Source organism: Lepisma saccharinum, chromosome 9 (assembly GCF_977018435.1).
Source record: "Lepisma saccharinum chromosome 9, izLepSacc3.1, whole genome shotgun sequence".
Classification (NCBI taxonomy): domain Eukaryota; kingdom Metazoa; phylum Arthropoda; class Insecta; order Zygentoma; family Lepismatidae; genus Lepisma; species Lepisma saccharinum.
Genome location: NC_139237.1, coordinates 88,718,585 through 88,739,109, shown reverse-complemented (window position 1 = coordinate 88,739,109; position 20,525 = coordinate 88,718,585). Strand labels below are relative to the sequence as shown.

The window sequence follows — 20,525 nt, the reverse complement described above, 5'->3', positions numbered from 1 at the left end:
TCTCAGTAACATTTTTCTCGTTGGATCGTTGTTTCGGTGCTACAGTCGTTCAAAAAAGCCCGTTTTGCCGCCTGTATGCTGGCAACCCAACACAACATTTGATAGCATTTGTGACGTCATATCCCGTCGTGAAGCGATGCGTTACAGGGTTGCCAGGAACACACATATTCTGAGAAAAATGACATAGCTACAATCAGCCACATTATGTACTGTAAAACAAAACGAGTAAACACGTTCTGCAACTTAACAGGAAGTAAACAAACGATACGAAAAATGGTGGAAAGAAAATAGAATTCAAGTGGAAGTGGTCATATCAAATTTTGTCTCAGCTTACATGGCAAATATTTGCAAATCTAGTTACCAAGTTGGCATCTACAATTTAGTCTATCCACTTTGTCCTTCTAATACTAGTTGTCTGTGACACACTGAACAGATGACAAAATAGAAATGAAAGAGCTCAAAATTCAAAAGGTAAGTAATACATTCTATCATGTATATTCAGGGCATTATGAGACAAGTGACGAAAATTGTTGAAAATACATGGATATAAGTAGTAGTAAAACAAACTCTCTGACGACCGTGTTTATCTACGCACCGGATACACATGTAATAGTTTGCAACTGTGAACAGGGCAGTATATACGCTACTGATTCATCATTAGATTTTTACTATGGTTGTATGTGTTTTAGCCATAATGTAACAACGTGAACCTCGGATATTTCCGTTATCAGCACAAAAGTACCACAAAGGCATCTGGACACAAACCTGTAGATATCAACCTTGCAACGAGATTTGCAAATATGTGACCTGTAGCTGGGCGTAAACAGCCACATGAAAGCTGCAAGTCCAATAAAATGTATTGTTGTTGATATTTGATATGTAGGCTGAGACAAAATCCAATATTGACACTTCATTTTGAATACGTTTATAAGTTTTCTCATATCGTTAGTTCACTTCCCCTTTCCCCTGAGATGACTGCTGATCTTCTAGCTGGTAGGCTATGATGTTCGATCTACTGGACGCGTTTCTCGCTTCGTTTTACAGCAAATAATGTGGTTGGTAGCTTGTCATTTTTCACAAAATTTGTGTGTTCCTTGCAACCCTGCCGTGCGCTGTTTCGTTGCAGGAAATGACGTCACAGATACGATCATATGTTGTGTTGGGTTGCCAGCATCCAGGCGGCAAAACGGTCTTTTTTGAGCTACTGTAGCGCCTAAACTACGCACCAACAAGAAAAATGTTACTGAGAAAAGTTATTTGTCTTGATGTCCTCTATACGAATCTGTGGTCCGTGGGCGCCATTAAAATGACACCCTGTATAATGAAACTGCAGATCAAGACATCAAGTTAAAGTTGATTATAGATTGATTTGGTTAATTTTTCTTCACTTCTCTGCCAGTTTTGGCTAAATATGATGATAATGGTGAGTGCACTGGCAGATCCAGAAGTTACAGTTGAGAAGGGCGAATTTCCTAACCTACGCTGTTTTATATACGCAATATATGGTTCTGTTAGTAGGAAACAACTATGTTGTGGAATTATAACATCATTAAGCCTTGTCTCCATGATATGAAAAACTCAATATGCTGACCAAGGCAGAAATTTATTTTATTTTAAAACATAAACTAAACGTAACGTTTCAACCTTCTAGCAAAGTCTTCTTCAGACTCTGTATAAAGTACATATTAAACAAAATACAAAACAGGAAGATATATTCGAGATGATAGTTAATGTTTAGCTAAATGGCCTGTCAGGTGAAAGTACAGTTGACAAGGGAAGGCCACCTGCTAGAATGTTCCAGAAACAACTTTCTAATAATTTTGTCTGGAGGGGAGTGATTCCTGTTTTGTACCTTGTTTCATTTGGGCTTGGTAGAGAGTCTGAAGAAGACCTTGCTAGAAGGTTGAAACGTTACGTTTAGTTTATGTTTTAAAATAAAAGAATTTCTGCCTTTGTCAGCACATTGAGTTTTTCATATGTTGTGGAGATTAACAGCTTTTAGAGGGGACAAAAATAGAACCAGGGCTGGAAATAAGTAGTTATTATAAGAGGTGCCCATCACCCCCAAGGCCTATGATGCTCTCACCCCCCAAAAGGAAGAACATTCGACCTGCCATCACCCCCCCCCCCCCAAATGCCAAATTATTTTGTCAGACAAAATTTGCGGAACAATATAATACAGACATATTTAAGCAATGTATGTTTACTTTTGATACTTTAGACTCATTTTCGTGTTTGCCAACATAAAACGTACAAATCCACTATGAAATTCTAAAATCTGAAAAACTACGTATGATTTGAATTCCTTCTAGACCATTCACCTGAGTCTCTGTGTGGTTTGCTTTTGTCTAGATATTATCAATAGTTTAATAGGCTTACATAGCCACAACACTATTGAGAATATCTAGGCAACAGCGAAAGCAAACCACACGAAGATTCACCTGAATGCTCTGGCAAGAATTCTAACCATATGTCACTTTCTGGATAATCATAGCAGTTATCGAAAGGAGATAAAAATTCTAAAAGAACTTCCCTGGCGTCAACCAAAGGTCCAGCCGTGCCTTAAATACTATGTCTATTGTAATAAGACAATTCAAATTGACTTCCATTATGTGATAAATAAGTTTGAAGACTACATGTATATTAAATATATAGAAGCATAAAGGAACAAACAAACAAAAAAGAAAACAATAACAGGGTCACACATTTTTAATTTGTTCACTACTGAATGTCAGGACAAAATCTCTGCTAGATAATTACCCAACGTTGGACAATCATCCTCTGGTGCTGTGTCCTTTTTAACCCACCTCATCAGCCAATCAAATATGTTTATATCGCAAAACGTACAAACTGCTCAGGCCACTGCCATTGTTAGTGTACTGAATCTTATTCTGCACAGTTTGTCTCCTCGACTAACCTTGTATTAATGCGAACAGCACCCCCCCCCCCAATCCAAACTGATTCTAAAGGCATTTCAACCCTATCACTGTGATCATCGACATGTAGAAAAAAAACTGTACATAATAACCAAAACTAAAAATCAATAACAAGTCAATCGAACAAAGCGATCCCCCCCTTTTTTTGTGAAGATATATAGAATTGGTATAAAATTTTGTCCCCCCAAGAAATCCCATGATGCAGGGGCATCCTGAAACCCTCCTGTGGGCACCCCTGGTTATTATTGTATGTCGTTATCGTCATAATTCCTCCCCCAGTCATGGTAAACTGAACGATGAGATATAAGGAGTGCAATGAATAAAGAAACAAAGAAAAAAACACCCTCTGCAGTGGTCTTGGGTTCGATACCTCTCTTGAGGCATCTTGCAGAGTGGTTCAGATCCAAATTTAAACTGTAGATCTAGTACAGATTACCTATCATAAGTAAAAAGTGCACTTCAATTCAACTTTAATTCTCGACCTTGTTAAACTTTGCAATACAAGGCAGAACAGTTGAATCTTCAAAAATATTAGGCATAATATGTCTAAAAACTTGGTGGTTGGGAGGGGCGTTCGCCCCTATTGCCCTCCCCGTGGATCCGCACCTGGATGAGTGATGATATGATGAAGGGACATTCACAAAGAACACCAATGCTTAGGGTGGGATTCGAAAATGGGACTCCTGGCATCATAGTGTGCTGTGCTAACCATTCCACTATGACGGCCAGCTGAACATAAAATGAAAGATACTTGAGAATAGAATAGAATAAAAAATATCACACCTCCTTATCCACTGTTAACATACCTGAAGTAACCTCCGCAAAATACCCCATCCTGCTAATAAGAAGTTGCTGGGGGCATCTGAAATTCCTTTTTACATTTCTAACTTCATCACAAACATGAATCTCAACTTCTATGCTGTAAAAGTTAGAGGCAATTATTATGCAAAGTTAAATCTATGCGAATTACAAGTCAGGACATCAGCATTTTAAAATACCTGGTATGTAAACACAAAATCCACTTTTCCTCACAATACTGGTGCAAAACCAAATATAACTTCAATTTTGGCATAATTTCCAGGATACTTAGATTCTGTGAAAGTGTCATGCAGCATTTTTTGCAGACTCCATGAAACACCAAAATGCCGGAAAAGTCTCGACAGGTATCGGTACATAAATTACAACTGATGCTTTCTGATACCGATATCACTGGTATTGGTTGATACCGATACATCAGCATTAGTTTCGGCTGAGCCCTAAATTTTACATATTTATTTATTTCAAACAGTATTAATAGTGCAGTACACAGAATGTTTGAAAGTACACTACTTTTACCCCCTCCTCAGAAAAGTAATAAATTAGGAACCAGAGGGGGGAATTTCCCCTCCATTCAAATACTATTCTGGCCGCCACTGATATTCTTTCAATATAGTTCACACTTGCAAAGGAACATTGAATGATAAACATATTAGTAGTGAACAACCTCTCTTCAATTACAGTTGTGAAAATTCCATCAACAAAATTAAACAACAGAATACATGAACATCTCGTCATAGCAAACCAAAAATCACTTAGTACCGAATAGAAGGTTCAATATCACCAATCCTTAAACAGCATTTACTGCATCAAACCATGAATTCCTTAGTAGTTGCAAATCTACAGGGTAATCAATAACCACTTGTGAAATTAAAAAATTGTATCATCTACAAGAACTGGAATGATAACACATAAAGATCTAGAAATTCCAGCAAAAAATGTAGGCTTGATCAGAACTCGAACCTAGGTATCTTGTCATACCAACTGAGCTACCGAGCCAGTCTTGGTTTTGTTTGATTATTCGATGTTGCTGTTTTACCTGCATGAAATCGTCTCTGTCAATTACAATGGGATCTTTACATCATCAACATCAACAGTGTTTCAAAGGCAAAACTGACAGAGAAGATTTCACGCAGGGTAAGAAGTGACAGCGAAAAATCAGGCTAAACCAGGGTACAGCAATGGCATAGTATGGCAGACACTCAGGTTCGAGTCCTGGTTACGGTGAGCAGAGGTTTGTCCCAGCCATCCTGTCGATGTTATTAAAATCCAACTATTTGTCCTGTTTTATAATAGTTGAGGAGTAGCTAAACTTGAAAACCAAGTCTAAATTTGAGAGACTAATAATAAATAATAATAATAACAAATGTTGATGGAATTTCTAAACTGGCATAATGGTAGCACTGGTAAAATAGCTGGACTGTGTTTCAAGCACTTCATTACAATCAAAATGTTGTATTGTTTTGTGTGTGTTTCATTATTTGTAGAAAAGTGAATAAGCATGGCCAAGAAGTGTACATGTGGTTCCAATACAGACCTGCAACAAGAATTTAAATTCCTGCATCTTGACACAAACTCAAAAGGCAAATCTCACATTGTGCATCAGATCTGTGGGGGCGGAGTAGTTTTAGGGGAGTTTTATGAATGGTTGGTCAAGAATAAAACTGTTCTCAAGAAGACTGGTTCTTTTAATAAATACTTCCGGCTTTCCTCAACTTCAGCGTACGACTAACATCAAAGGAACCATAAACTCTATGCACGCCGTACAGAGATAATAATAATTAATAATTTTCACAACGGGAGATCATATTTCATTTATTGTTCATGATGTATTATTTAGGTGAATAAAAATAATACATTAATAATAACAATAATTACACATCCGATTTTTAGGGGGGGGTAAACAGACCTCCTTGGGGTGTTTTTGGGACAAAAAATTATGGTCACCCAGTCCTGGTGAAGCCTGCATTTCTTGCTGGAATTTCTATAGTACATCTCCTGTGTGTGATAAAATCCACAGTAACATATGAATAGTATTTTATATGTCCAATCATAATCACAGACTTATGAAAATGCACACAAACAAGCACTTGCCGGAACCCAGCTGGGTGTGTATAATTAGATGAATGGAAAATATACTTACTCACTGATGAAGAAGTTTCTCGGGATAGCAGCCAGGTGATTTCCGGATAGGCTTCCGAGCTGACATCCCGAGAAAATTTCTTCATCATTCGCTGCCATGAAAGCTTCAAGAATTACTTCAATACTTACTCACTCTTTGAAGAACTCTTTAAACTGTCATGAGACGAGCTCTTCTTCGATGCCGCAGACCTTTCCCTCGAGTTCCCAGACAGGTCTTTTTTCACACGTCTACCGGCTGGCGACGGCTTATTATCTCCACTTGCACCTTTCGGAACCACACTACTAGCTTGCTTGGGAACCATGTACGGCAAAATTGAATCCAGTAAACCTTCGTGCAGAACGTCATTCAACTTACACTTGACCACATGATGCAAATCATCCATCTTATGTGCGACTATTTGAGCCTTGAATGGAGTGTGCTCGATGTTTGTCCCTTCGCCTCGGTCTTGATCTTCACCATCCATCTCCGGGTCCTTGAGGAATCTCGTCACGAGGTCATTGCCTGTCAGTGAGTCCCAGTCAATGTCAGTCTTCTGGCGAAGCGTTTCAGGTAAACCGTCCGTAACTTGCGTCACTTGGTAAGAAATTTTGAGCAAGTCTAAAAATTCACGCAAGGACACTGAAGCAGCCAACTCTTTCTCGGTTTTTCTACCAGCCTTGCCCCCTGTCACTGGAATGTTTCTCTTCAAAGCTCGAGAATGTGGTTTATGTTTCACTCCATTGCCCTCCGGCAAGTGTTTGGCCATTCCAGTAACCACGGGCGAAGCTTAAGTAATAAGGATTCTGACCTGGAGATGAAAAAGTATGAATTGTAGTAAATGAATCAACGAAAGTGGAACAAAAAACATATGCATAAATCTTGTAATTTTCAAATTTTATAAAAAGTCCATGGAACCAGAGATCCATTACATACTGTACTCTGGTTATACATATAATGTTTTTATTACACAATATAGATGAATGCACAAACATGATAAAATTGTCAACTGAAACACAGCTATACCACAATGGAAAGTGTTACAAGAATAACACATGCAAAACATTACTATTTAAAAAATATATCAATTTTTGTTCTGCCCATTGTCAGTTAAATTTCTGAGAGCAAACTGTTAATATTGCATTTGTTGATAGTTTAAAAACATTTTTGTGTGTCTAGTTCTATGAGCAGAATATTGTTTACATACATGTCACATGTGCACCTAACATTGATTTCATTCAAGCAGGCACAGGTAAAAACTATTATTATTGGTAGACTAACAAGTATAGTTTAAGGCGAAGAGTGACCAGGTATGCACAAACAGTATGAGATACTATGAAGTTCTCCCCATGTTGCAAGCGGAAGAGGTTTTTTAAAGTTGAATATTAAGCTAGATACGATCTGTAAAAAATATGATGAATAATTATTTATAGACTCCCATGTGTTCCTTCTAAACAACCAACTTCAACTTCAAGTTACGGTCAATCAAATGGAAGTTTGGACTTTCCTAACACAAACAAAATCTTCAACCTCTCCTGTTCCCACTGATGTGTTTTTCTACACCATCGAAACTTTGATAATACTCCCATGAGCATAATGCTAAGTTTTCTCCCCCTCCTACAACCATCCAGCATACAGACCTCTCTTCTTTCCCCACCTCACCGTAAGGGAAGACCAGTTTTGGGTCCTCGTGTCTGGTAGGATGTGGAAACTGTTTCTCGTGTCCTTAACAAAAAAAAAAAAAAAAGAGATAATTCTGATATTGTTAATTTAATAGATTATAATCATCATAAATAGACTTTGTGAACACTCCCCATGAAGGATACAAGTCTATCCCATCTCCTGAAAAACCTCATCCAGGAGTTGACAATATTGGGGATTAGTTTTGTGTTTGTGAAACTTTGTCAACTATACTAATATATATAACACACAAGATAAGTAGCTAAAAATCCATAATGGAAATAGTTTGAGAGCAAAACAACATTTTCACATTCTGTTTTGGTAAGAAGGTAACATTTGGGAACATGACGTAAAGTATGTTGCCACTTCAGAACAAAGTTATTTATTTTTAAATAGACCAAATAGGCTGACTGATTAATTATTTCAAATCATTGTTTGAATAGAAAAAATTGGTACCAGAAACTTACACCAATGTTGCATATTTTACAATCTATAGAGGTCTAATGTCACTAAAATACCAAGTATCACTCACCAACAAGATAGCGATTGAAGGTTTGTGTAGAACAGTTTGATCCTCAAAATATGATACTCCTTACTATGGCACAATGGTGCCACAAATGTGTGTTTCAAGTAGAAATAGCTGTGATACATATTACGAATATTGCTCTTCCATCCTTATTCAATGTATATGCAGATAATGAAAAGAAAGAAGTGAGGCAACTGTGTTTCACCTATATACTAGTAAAATAAGTAACAGTTTGATATGGGGGAAACGCATTTCTTCAATTTTACAGGAGAAACTACTTACGGAAATGAGTCTCTGTGCCATTTTCGAAGTTCGTGGAGGTATTTTGTTTCATCGTTGAATCTATTGTACCAGGAATTCATGTATTTTTGAAGAGAAATATATATCCGCTGCACAATTGCCATTCTTCCTCTACATGGACGGGATGTTCCGTACGCTTTATGACGTAACTCCCTGTCAGTGTTTCCAACTACGCCGTTGTTGTTTTTTTTTTTTAAAAAAAAAAAAGCTGTATCGCATTGTTTTACGAACAAAATTTTAACTATGCTTGCCTAACCTAACAACCTAACTGGAAATGGTTCGTAACTGGTTTTTGGGGCTATCCATCAATGGTTTTTGGGGTTATCCGTGAATGATTATTGGGGCTATCCGGGAATGATTTTTGGGGCTATCCGTCAATGGTTTGTGGGGTTATTCAGGTATTTTTGGGTTACGAAGGTTGGAAACACTGCATACCCACATGATCCACGATGTGTCAAGCTGTGCCTGCCATATTGTGTCTTACGGAAGAGAAAAAAGGAAGAACAATAAATACTCGTAATGTGAGAAATTATTTTCATGAGAAAAGCAAAATCCCACCTTAAAGAATGTTTAGCAATGCATAATAGGTAAGTACCAATGTTAAACAAGATGAAACGAACGAGTGAAAGGTGTTTTCCCCATACCAAACCGGTAATGTAAAATATTCACAGAAGAAGGAAACTAACATGAAGATAGCAAAACGAGAAAGTAAGCTTTGTGCAATTCATTATGCATTATGTAAATCCACTCCTGTAGGAACCTGCAATCTCTACCTTGCTCATTTTGGGTGATATATATATATATATATATATGTATGTATGTATGTATGTATATGTGTGTGTGTGTGTGTGGGGGGGGGGGGGGGGTATTTAGTGATGCCACTTGTAATGTTCCAAATTTGGTGATGTTTAGACCTCTGTGTGGTGCATACTTATGCACCATTTGTTTAAGTTTCTGGTGTCATTTAAATTTGTTTCAATTATAGACTTGAAATACACAAATAAAACTATTCATGTTAGACTGTGTAAGAATATGGAAATCTTTCTTAAGTAGTAACACTGTTGGGTGTATGGCCACATTTATTTTGTTTGTCCTTTGTCCTTTATGTGGCTACATTCTTACATAATACCTTGCTCAGTTTTTGAAATATATCAGCCGAAAATTCATTATCAGAGGAGGTGTACAAAATGTCACAAGAGTAATGCACTGTGTACAAGAACTGGTGTTGCTTGTAAAAAAAATATCAATAAAATATTACCGTAAACTTAACAGGACCTTTTAATTTAATTTGATCTTCAAGTTCTGGTCACAAGCATGATGTTTTATTTAACATGAATGTTTTGATAGAGTAAAACTATGCTGAATTGTTTAGAATTTATTCAAGTGGTAAATTTTATGGAATAAGTGAAAATCTGTCTCTGATGATCACAAGAGCAATAGTGGACATGTCAATACACAGATGTCAAAGTAGTGTGAATATCGCGGTAACACTTTACTATACCGGAGACGGATTTCTTCAAATTTACAGGAGAAAGTACTTACATAAATCATTTTCTGTGGCGTTGTTGATGTTCGGGAATGTAGTTCTGATCCATTTTAATGCGAATGCATGTGGTTTTCTACGAAAATCTAGTTCCGATGCGCTATTGCTGCTGCCGCCATTTGCTTTCTGTTCGAGAGCACAATATGCTCTCGTATTGTCCGTATATGCTAAATTGAACGAAAGGAGTGCTAATGGAACCTAACCTAACAGGTCTAACCTAACCTAGTAGGCATACCTCGTCCCCGTGATGGTTCGTGAATTTTTGGGCTAACGTCAATGGTTTTTGGGGCTACCCGTGGATGGTTTGTGGGAAATAAGGGACAACAGTAAGTACTCGTTAATGTAAGAAATAGACATTATTTTCGTTAGAAATTCATCATTTCACCTAAAGAAACATTCCGCAATGCAGAATAGTACGTTAGCAATGTAAAAAATTGCGAAATAAATCATTGATAGGTGTCTCCGGTAAAGGGTAACAGTAGTATAAGCCGGAGACACATAAAACTCGGTTGTTTTCAAATAAAAATCATTGCTACTTACCTCATATGCATAGCGGAAGATTTTTCAAGCTGGCCATAACTTTTTTTCCATGAAAAACACGTTACTTTTAACATTATAATCATTTATTGGTCGTTGCTAATTCGGCGGGCAAATCTTGACTCACGTGGTCTATCGTCAGCTGATATGCAGTATCGTCAGCTGATGTGTAGTGTTTCCAAACTTATGAACCGATAAATGCCGCACAAACTATTCACAAAATGTTTTTAAGCGAAAATTGAGGCTAGACTCTACTTTACGTCCTTATCTGCATGGTGATTGCTTCTTTGCTTTCACGGTGCACGATCGTGGTGCGGGTAAGTACCTTTTTCTTTTTACACTTTCTGTTCACGATAGCCCCACTATCCATTCACGGGATCGAGGTATGCCTACGAGGTTATGTTAGGCCTGTTAGGTTAGGTTCCATTAGCACTCATTTCACCCCTAAATATGTGCTTCATCATGTAAAAAATACCTCAGTACGTTCAATTGCGCATATCCGGACAACATCGGTTTTTCTCGATTTACTCCTTCAGGAAATTTTTGCTCGCTTTGGGATTTACGTTGTTGAATTCCTTATAAAATAAGCTTTCGAACGATATATGACACGTATTCCTTACGAAAAGGACGTAAACTAGAGTCTTACCTTTTATTAGAAAAAAAACCCGCTCACACGTCATCTTGTCAAACTTCCGCGTGGTTGCTACACTGTGAGGGGGTTACATAACCAAACGCACGGAACATTTGATTCACGTAGTCGACGGTAATGGCGACACGAGCTATCGCACAACGGAGATGCATGATTGACGAAAAATACCTTATTTACAGGCAAAATACATAGCACGATTATAAAAAAAATATATCCGGCTTCAGAAAGTCCTCAAGAACACAATTCCGTAAGTACTTTCTCGTCTTTTCTCCTGTAAATTTTAAGAAATCCGTCTCCGACTTATACTACTGTTACCCTGAATTTTCCCTCACAAAGTCGACAGTGAACTGTCGTATACATTACAATCGAGTAAATTCTGACAGATGCATACACGAATACATGCAACACTGATTAATCACTTACATTAGAAAAATTAGGTAGATTTACCGTTATTATCTACTCTCTTCCTTCGTAATGTTCCAAAATTAACACATTGCAGCACACAGTTATAAATCATATTACAATTTGAATCTTTGCTAAATCCAATGGTTGCTTTGTTAATTTAAAAACACAATGACGCCGACACAAATGTTACTCCCAATATTTAATCAAATAAGACAAATTTAAACAATTTGCTTTGTTTGAAAATGCTTTTCACTAACTTATATGAATATTAATACGGGGGGACTTAAATTCTACGTGCACAAGTCAAAGAACACATTACAATTGCGTGTGCATATTGTCCAACGGAAGTTGTACTTAGCCTGAATGACAATTTATTTAAAGTAACAATTGCTGTCTAGGTACGAATATGCTGCTAAATGGTGATCTATTTTCACGCATCACTCATATTTCTCGTCACTTTCAGTAACTAATCCGTTAGGTCTACATTTTCTTTGTGAAGTGGTTCTTTGTTGCTATAGCAACAGCAGAACAGAACATCACAGTTTCACAGCTAACAGCAGTATATCCACAGGAGTATATCTGTGTTCTTATTTATCAAGAGGATATAATTTTAAATTTATACACTGTAATGATCATCACACAAATTACAATTCTGAATTCGACGGGCGTTAGGCTATTCAAAACTCAAGTATATGAGAACACAGCAACAACGCCGCGATCTAGTAGAGGGGTCAAAATCAACCAGTCAAGCCAAGGCCCCAGCACTAATAGGATAATTTACATAGGCATAATCATAGACTAACTATTCTATGGCACGGCTGTTCGTAAACTCCAGCCAAGTCAGCCGAAGCTGGCTACATCTGTTCTTAAACTCAATCCAAGTACGGCTAGCTCCGCCCACTTCCGGCTCCCTGACGTCACAGTGACGTATCCGGCTTACTTGGCTCGTAAGATTCGTAAGCCGTCCTCGATGCGACTGAGTTGGCTGACTGCAGACGAAAACTAGCAGAAAGCACGAGGCGACAGCTTTCAATCATGGCCGTATTTAGAGGGGGGGTTTCTAGGGTTCAAACCCCCCCCGAAACTTCTGACATGTTGGATTAATGGAAGTTCAGAAACCAAAATATGTAACAAATTTTCAATTTTTTTTCGAAGCATCACAAAAATACAAGGAGACAATGTTGAAACGATCGAGCTAGAATTTTCATACATTTGGAATTCTGAAAGTTGAGTGAAACAGGATTTATTCTTAGAATCGTAGCCAACCCGCGACCCCTCCATTATCACTTCTGCTGTCATCTTTCCAGTGTTGTTCCTGCGTCACAAGGAATATAGACTGAAGATTCCCTTATGATTGTCCCAAAATTCGCTTTCCAGCGAATCAGTCGAAAATCCCCCTTGATAGGAGTTCAAACCTAGGATCTCCAGTTTCGTAGCGCATTACGTTCGCGATTGAGGTTACAATCCATGCACCAGGCTAAGTTTTTAAAAATAATAACTGGTTCCACACTTTTCAAAATTCGAAAAATGTAATTTTAAAGTTAAACAACAAAACCTTTATGACTAAAATTTCCATCTAACTTTTAAAGCTTTTTCTTGAAGGTGTCTAAAGTTTAAAGACGAAGTATAATAATTGTGCATTTCAGTACACTCTGTATGAAACGTAAAAAAACAAAAAGAAACTTGTGCTGGATATTCACTCATCTGCTGGATTGAGTAAGCCCCCCTCAAGGATATAACAATAATATAATAATAATTATTATTAGTATTATTATGGAATAAAATTGTTTTATTATTATGAAATTATTATTTTCCAAAAATGTAATTTTAAAGTTAAACAACAAAACCTTTATGACTAAAATTTCCATCTAACTTTTAAAGCTTTTTCTTGAAGGTGTCTAAAGTTTAAAGACGAAGTATAATAATTGTGCATTTCAGTACACTCTGTATGAAACGTAAAAAAACAAAAAGAAACTTGTGCTGGATATTCACTCATCTGCTGGATTGAGTAAACCCCCCTCAAGGATATAACAATAATATAATAATAATTATTATTAGTATTATTATGGAATAAAATTGTTTTATTATTATGAAATTTTAATAATTATTGTACAATTATTGTTATTATTTCTATTATTCAAATTTCTGGCGACGCCCATGGGAACAATTATGAATGAACCCCCCCGAAATTTTTTCCTGCCTACGGCCGTGCTTTCAATGGCCGGCAATCATTTATTTGATGCCTTCGTAAGTCAGAAAGGCAGCTGAAGGAAAAGATGTAATTAATATTATCTTATCATTCTTTCCGTAGATGTATATATATGGGAAAAATATGCAAAAACTGGTATCCGAAGAGAAAAAAGTATAAAACAATGAAAAAGTAGTTTTTGATCTGAACTGTAATGAAATAACTATTTTTGAAACCATTTCATTTACCATAATTCAACGTTATTAGTTGGTGTTAACACACGGTATACTAAACTAAATTCACCAACCAATAAAATACTACAAAATAATTATTCTTGATGTGTAGGCATACGTATGATAATTTTTTTTCGGTTATTTTTTGTGTCAATTTCTAAATCTTGTCAAAATATTCTATTAATTTATATTAATGTAGCCGAACTTTATATAGAAGTGAGATTTAGTGCCATTTACACCTAATACTACTTCCAAAGAAAGTCAACTGCTTTTAAACATGCTCAAGAGTCAAGCAGACGAGACGATCCACCACGCCATAATCCATGCTGTTCGTAAACTGCAGCGTGGAACAGCTTGGCTAGTGACGTCGACATGACGTTTTGTGTGACGTCTGCTTAATCCACTCGTAAGATCTGCGCTGAGTTGGCTGGAGTTTAGGAACAGCCGTATAATCTGCTGGTTTTTACAGCACTCCTCGTCTAGTCTGTTTTTCACGCTAAAATTTCAAAATTTGAATTATGACAGGGTCGACCGATTCGTCCTTGATTATACGAAGTCTTCCAGATTGAGATATCCAGATATCTCAGGGTGGGCAAGTGCCCTTTTGAGTCAAGCCCCAAGCAAAAACGAAAAACTTGATAAGACCCTCTTTAGCTAAGAGAAGCATTTTTGTATGGTATTTTTTAGCAGTATGTTAAATGAGACTGCCCAAAAAATATAATTACCTTCTCTCTCCTCGTCTGCCTCCAAATATAGATTTAATTATCTAGAGAATCAATCCAATTTCATGCACGGCTGTCGTCGTCGAGAGTTGTATGCCACCCTCAATTATCCGTGGAGCAGCGGTGGTCTAGTGGGTAGTGTGTCCGATTGCCATGTGAGAGACCCAGGTTGGGTACTCTAAGGTCTACAATTTTCCAGCCTTGTCTCCGCATGAAGCGGATCTGGGGCTCACCAAGACTCAAATAAATGGATACCTGAGGGCAAACCTGGGGGATAAAGGCAGCCAGTGTGGTGCTTATCACATCTCCTCTAAAATGGTTATTGAAAAATGTGTGGGGGTTCCTATCGCCAATCCCCCTACATACAGGGGTTGGTCAAATATATGGAAACACCTGCAGAAATGCACACTACCTTTATTAATATCGAGTAGGACCATCTTTGGCATGCAGAACGGCCTGCAGTCCTTGTGGAATGGACAAATACAGGTCGCGTATGGTTGTCAAAGGGATGTTGTACCATTCTTCCTCCAAAGCAGCTGCAAGTTGTTGTAGAGACGATGGTGGTGGGTAGCGGGCTCGTACCTTGGTCTCCAAAACCGACCACAGGGGCTCAATAATATTGAGGTCTGGCGATTGTGGAGGCCATGGCAGATGTGATATTCCATCTTCGTGCTCATCAAACCAGTCCTGAAGGATGTGAGCTGTATGAACAGGGGCTCTGTCATCCTGAAACACGGCATCACCATCTGGGAACAAAGTTTGCACCATGGGATGCAGCTGGTCACTCAAAATGGTTACGTAGCCCCTGGCAGTGACATGTCCATGCAGGGTGATGATGGGTCCGGCAGAATACCGGGAGATGGCTGCCTAAATCATCACTGAACCACCGCTATGCTTTACTCTCGGTAACAGACAGTCTGTAGTGTACGCTTGTGCTGGCGTTCTCCACACGTACACTCGGCCAGCAGTTTGAAACAATGTAAAGGATTGACTCATCCGATCAGATTACAGTGTTCCACTGTCTCCATCTAGCAGCATGGTCAACAGTCACGAGTGGTTTGGGAATTGCATATCTGCCATGAATAATCTGCTTGTGGAGTTCTCATCTGACTGTTTTGACGCTAACGGGTTTGTAAGCACTGTATTCAGCTCAGCAGTGACTTTTGGAGCCGTGGTGATCTTCTGCTTGGTCACAATCCTACCCAATTTCTCTCTCTCTCTCTCTCTCTCTCTCTGCTTGGTCACAATCCTACCCAATGTGCATCTGTCTCTGTCACGCAACACACAATTGCGTCCATGCTGGTGCTTCGCTGATGCGGTTTTTCCGGAAGTCTCGTAGGCAGTCATGATCTTCGAGACTGTGCCTCTTGATACACCAAACATTTCCGCTACTTTCGTCACGGAAGCTCCCACCATACACGCACCCACAATTTGCCCTCTTTGAAACTCTGTCAGCTCAGACATGATTCACAATAACCTGGACGGACCTGTCGCTGAACTGTAACAGGCCCATCTGTAAGGTTGGCCAGGGTGTATACCTTGCAGGAAGTGCCAGTGACCACTGCGCCACCTACCATTCAGATGCAAATCGTGTTTGAAATGGCTACCTGTTTTATACCAGGTGTTTCCATATTTTTGTCCATCCCCTGTATGCCTTACGGTATGATACTAAGTGCACGGGGAACTTTACGTCGTTCGTCAAGTTGCCTGGGAAAATGTTTATGTAATTGGAGTATTTTACGGATGGAAATGACATGTTGCATCCAGCAGTACATCTATGTGAAAACTAAGCTTGTCCTCATTATAAATACAGTATGTAACATTGTTATTGTACACATAGAATTTCCGAGGAAAAATGTCATATCTACTAGTAAATATAATCATTTTCATATGTACCTGGAAATTAATGTCAATGAAGGTTTCACCAACAAATGTCAATAAAAATGTATGTTCGAAGTGAATAAACATAGCATATAATTTGTGTGAAAAGAGAAAAAAAAACACTGTTCCATGCAACATTCTGATTCGTACAACCAAGAGTTTCAATCTTCCTTGCATACAGCACCACAGCTATTCGGGAGATTTCGTGCAGATTGCAACAAGTTTGAACATGCAGGTGTGCTCCCCGTCAAGCGGAATGCTGGCGTAGGTATTGTTGCAGGCCTATCGTCTATCTATCAGCGTGTTCGAAATGGGCAAGGTGAAGGAACTTAGTTCCGATCTGAAGGATATTATAAATTTGGCCCTTAGAGGTTATTCGTTAAGAAAAATTGGACAAACAGTCAATAAATCACACTCCACAGTATAATACATAGTAAACAAATTTAGAGAGGAAGGTTCAACACAGAATGTGCCGAGAAAACCAAAAGAGAGACGGTTAAATAAACGTGATGAACTCTTTATTTTAACAAGAATGCAAGAAAACCCCCGACTAAATGTTCCTCAGTTACGACCGTTAGTAGAAAATGTTGCTGGCAAGATTATGTCCGATCAAACTGTCCGACGTGCCTTGTGGAAGCATGGATATCATAGCAGAATACCATGAAAGAGGCCGTATGTAAATAAGGTGAATCACAGGAATAGACTTTCATTCGCGAAAGAGCACATCCACAAGGACCAGGAATTTTGGGATAGTGTCATATGGTCAGACGAGTCCAAGATTAATATATTCAGATTAGATGGGATAAATAAGGTCTGGAGAAAATCAAATAAAGACAAAGATCACATTAACAGAGTTCCAACAGTTAAACATGGTGGTGGTCAGTAATGATTTGGGGCTGTATGTTGTCCAAACATGTTGGTACCATCCAGTTTATTGATGGTATCATGGATGCATATGTCTATTTGGACATATTGAAGAACAATGTAAAGCAGAGTGACCAAAAAATGGACACGCCGACTATCTACAGATTCCAACAAGACAATGACAGTAAGCATAAGGTGCGAGTTAACATGAATTGGCTAATATGGACTGTGCCCAAACTACTACAAACACCAGCTCAAAGTCCAGACTTAAATCCCATTGAGCATTTATGGGCAATTTTGAAGAGGCGAGTCCATAAAGAAGGCGTCAAGTCCTAACAAGAGTTGAAAACTGTTGTGCAAGCAGAGTGGAATAAAATAAGCTCTGAAACATGTCGGAAACTGGTTAATTCTATGAAGAACAGGTGTCAAGCAGTAATTGAAGCCGAAGGATACGCATCAAAGTATTAGAACTGTCAGTCAATTTGCTCTGAATATACTTTTTTCTTTTATATTATTAAGTGTACAAATAGAAAAGTTGTACAAAACATGGCATGTTTCTCTTTCAGTTTAATTTAATTTATTATTGTCATTGGTTATACAGCATTTGGGGAAGATTTTATGTTCCTAATGACATTAGTTATTGAATTGTAAAGGAACAATTTCAAAAGAGTGTATTTCCTTTCAGATATTAAAGCATTTTCTTTGAAAATCCATGTGTATGAATAAGAATGTTACATATTGTACATGTGTAGTGTAGACATTGTAAACAACATGGCAACAAGCGTGAACTTAACAGCAGCACCTTGTCTTACTTTACAATTACAAAAAACTTTTAATACCAGAATGGATAAAATATTCTCGTGATCAATTGAAAAATTTACTACTTTTGTGATAGCATGTGTTGTATACATCTTACTTTCTCCTAACAGTCAATGCTTGGAAGAGCATGATAGAAGCTCTTGTTGTAAATAGGATTGTATACATCTAGATATGAACCAACACAATTGTAAAATGGTACTTTATTTTTAAAACACATTTATTTGTGTACTTTTATCTGGAATTTCCCATCTGGAGTTAGGGATGCATCAGAGAGAGCAGCCATCAAAACTTGATTCTCCTTTGGTTTTGAGCATCAGGAGATATTGGAAGTACAGTTTTTTTCAGATTGCTGGTGATTTTTTCATCTAGGTGCATGCGTCTCCTACACTTCATAGTCGACTGGGCAATTAAAGAAAAATATATTAAAAAAGCATTTGGGGCATTCCAGCACTATGGGTGTTGCATTCAGACATGAAATGTAATGTTCTACACATGTCATTGGATTAAAATATTCATAATGGACTGATTCCCAAGAATTATTAAGTATTTTATGGAGTCTTCAAAAATAAATAAACAGGAATATGATGCAAGCTTGAATGCATGTAGGCTAGAGATGCTAATATTTTTTGTTGGTGAAATATGCAAATAATACACAAACATTTAAACCTTAATGCAATTAAAAACAATAATTTCCAGATTCATTAATTTTGTTATTTACATGAGTACGACCAGTTTTCTTACAATGTCCCACTTATGTCTTCTTGTATTCAGGCCATTAATAATGAAAGATGAAGGCTCTATGCTTTGGAAGTGCATCAAACATATCTCCTTTAATTAGCATGTACAGTCACACACACTGCTGGGTTGGGTTGTAACGATTTCATTTAAAGTCAATGTATTCATTATAACACTGCAGTGTCCATGACTGTACCCTCCTGTTCACATCAACTGGCACTACAGGATTGAATTATGTGCCACTATATGAACAGGAGTGTACACGAATTTGCGTATTTGCAAACTGGAAGATGGATATTCATACAGGAAGTTCTAGAAATTAATTTTTTATTTTCCAAATGCTAATTTTGGGGAAGGAAAAGGGATAAATTAGTATGGTAGTTGGAAGTTTTGTGCTGGCCCCATGCTATTCTGCAATGTATGAGTCATGTGTAGTAATTAAGACAAGAAACTGGGTTTATACACAAAGTGAAAATAAGGAAATTTAGGGACATAGCCAACATGTACCAAAGCACTTAATAAAAAAACCAGATGAATACAGTATTATACGAGATAATTTTATCTGAAAAGGGTTCATGCATGCAGCTGGTTACGGTTTCATCTTCTCCATGGTGCATTCTAGCTGTAGTGGTATTGTGCAAGATGTTTTGCTCTGTAGTATGTTACCATTACATGCCCGATGAAGTGGCCACATGATATACACCATACACACCAATAGTCAATTAAGCAGCCGACACAGCATGACTGCAACTTACATGACATTTCTCCGAAAGCAAATATGCTATTTCAGTTGTATTATTTGTACAATTTTATATACATGCCAGGGTCCAACACTAATTGCAAAACAAAACATCAGTATTTTTAACAAGCTCTTTAAAAAACTTAAACGGGTCTTTTCAACTAGCATTTTCCTAGGACATGCTTTGGTAATTTTCTTTTTTTCCCCATCTTCTGGACAAGAGCTTCCAATGGTTTCCGCCTACTCTGGATGTAGGGCCAACGGTAAAGAAAATAGTATGCAAATTACCCATCACTATATTCAAGTATGCATTCTGTGGTATTTGAAGGAATGTAATTTGGTTGATTCGACACAGGTGTTGCCCTCTACTTATTGGGAGTTTTCATTTCAATTCCCAATCATCATGGTGTGGAAAACAAAGAACATGGATGGACAATAAGCTTAGTTTCTTCTGCCGTTGGGTGTACAAGTATCAGATGTTAGCAATAGCAGAAATTGGGCAAGCAGTTTATGTAGGTTTGCAACAATTACCGATTGAATGTTTTTTCACCAAGTGTATAAATAAGGTTTTCAGTAGAATACACAAGCATTTCACAATTTTTAAAGGCTTTATCAAAGTCTCATATGTTGATTAAGTGGGGAATTTTGTGAATATTTTCACAACTTTTGTGATTATTCAGTTCTAAAACTTAGTTAAGTTTATTGATACAGAGCTAAATTTTTCTTAGTTATTATTTTCACTTCTCATTTTCCCTAAAATTTGTACTTCAAGTAGTGTCACTGACACTGCCGGCTTGTAACAATTCCATTGAAAGTCAATGTATTCATTACAA

The 20,525-nt window shown here is 37.6% G+C and overlaps 1 protein-coding gene across 5 annotated transcripts in view; it reads right to left on the bottom strand.

Annotated features, from left to right (window-relative positions):
- Positions 1-18,980, bottom strand: part of LOC145992236 (SANT and BTB domain regulator of class switch recombination) — a 49,444-nt gene extending 30,464 nt beyond the window's left edge. Inside the window, exons 1-4 of one of the 5 annotated variants that reach the window (XM_083128573.1) lie at positions 11,554-12,089; positions 7,512-7,596; positions 6,024-6,682; positions 3,743-3,855 (exon numbers count right to left, since the gene is read on the bottom strand). In XM_083128573.1, coding sequence (XP_082984699.1) covers positions 3,743-3,855; positions 6,024-6,640 — 730 coding nt within the window. In that variant the 5' untranslated portion in view covers positions 6,641-6,682; positions 7,512-7,596; positions 11,554-12,089. Of the gene's footprint in view, positions 1-3,742; positions 3,856-6,023; positions 6,683-7,511; positions 7,597-11,529; positions 12,090-18,959 lie in introns of those variants that run through there. The other 4 variants (XM_083128576.1, XM_083128574.1, XM_083128575.1 and 1 more) reach the window with 4 other exon arrangements.
- Positions 18,981-20,525: the final 1,545 nt, after the last annotated feature.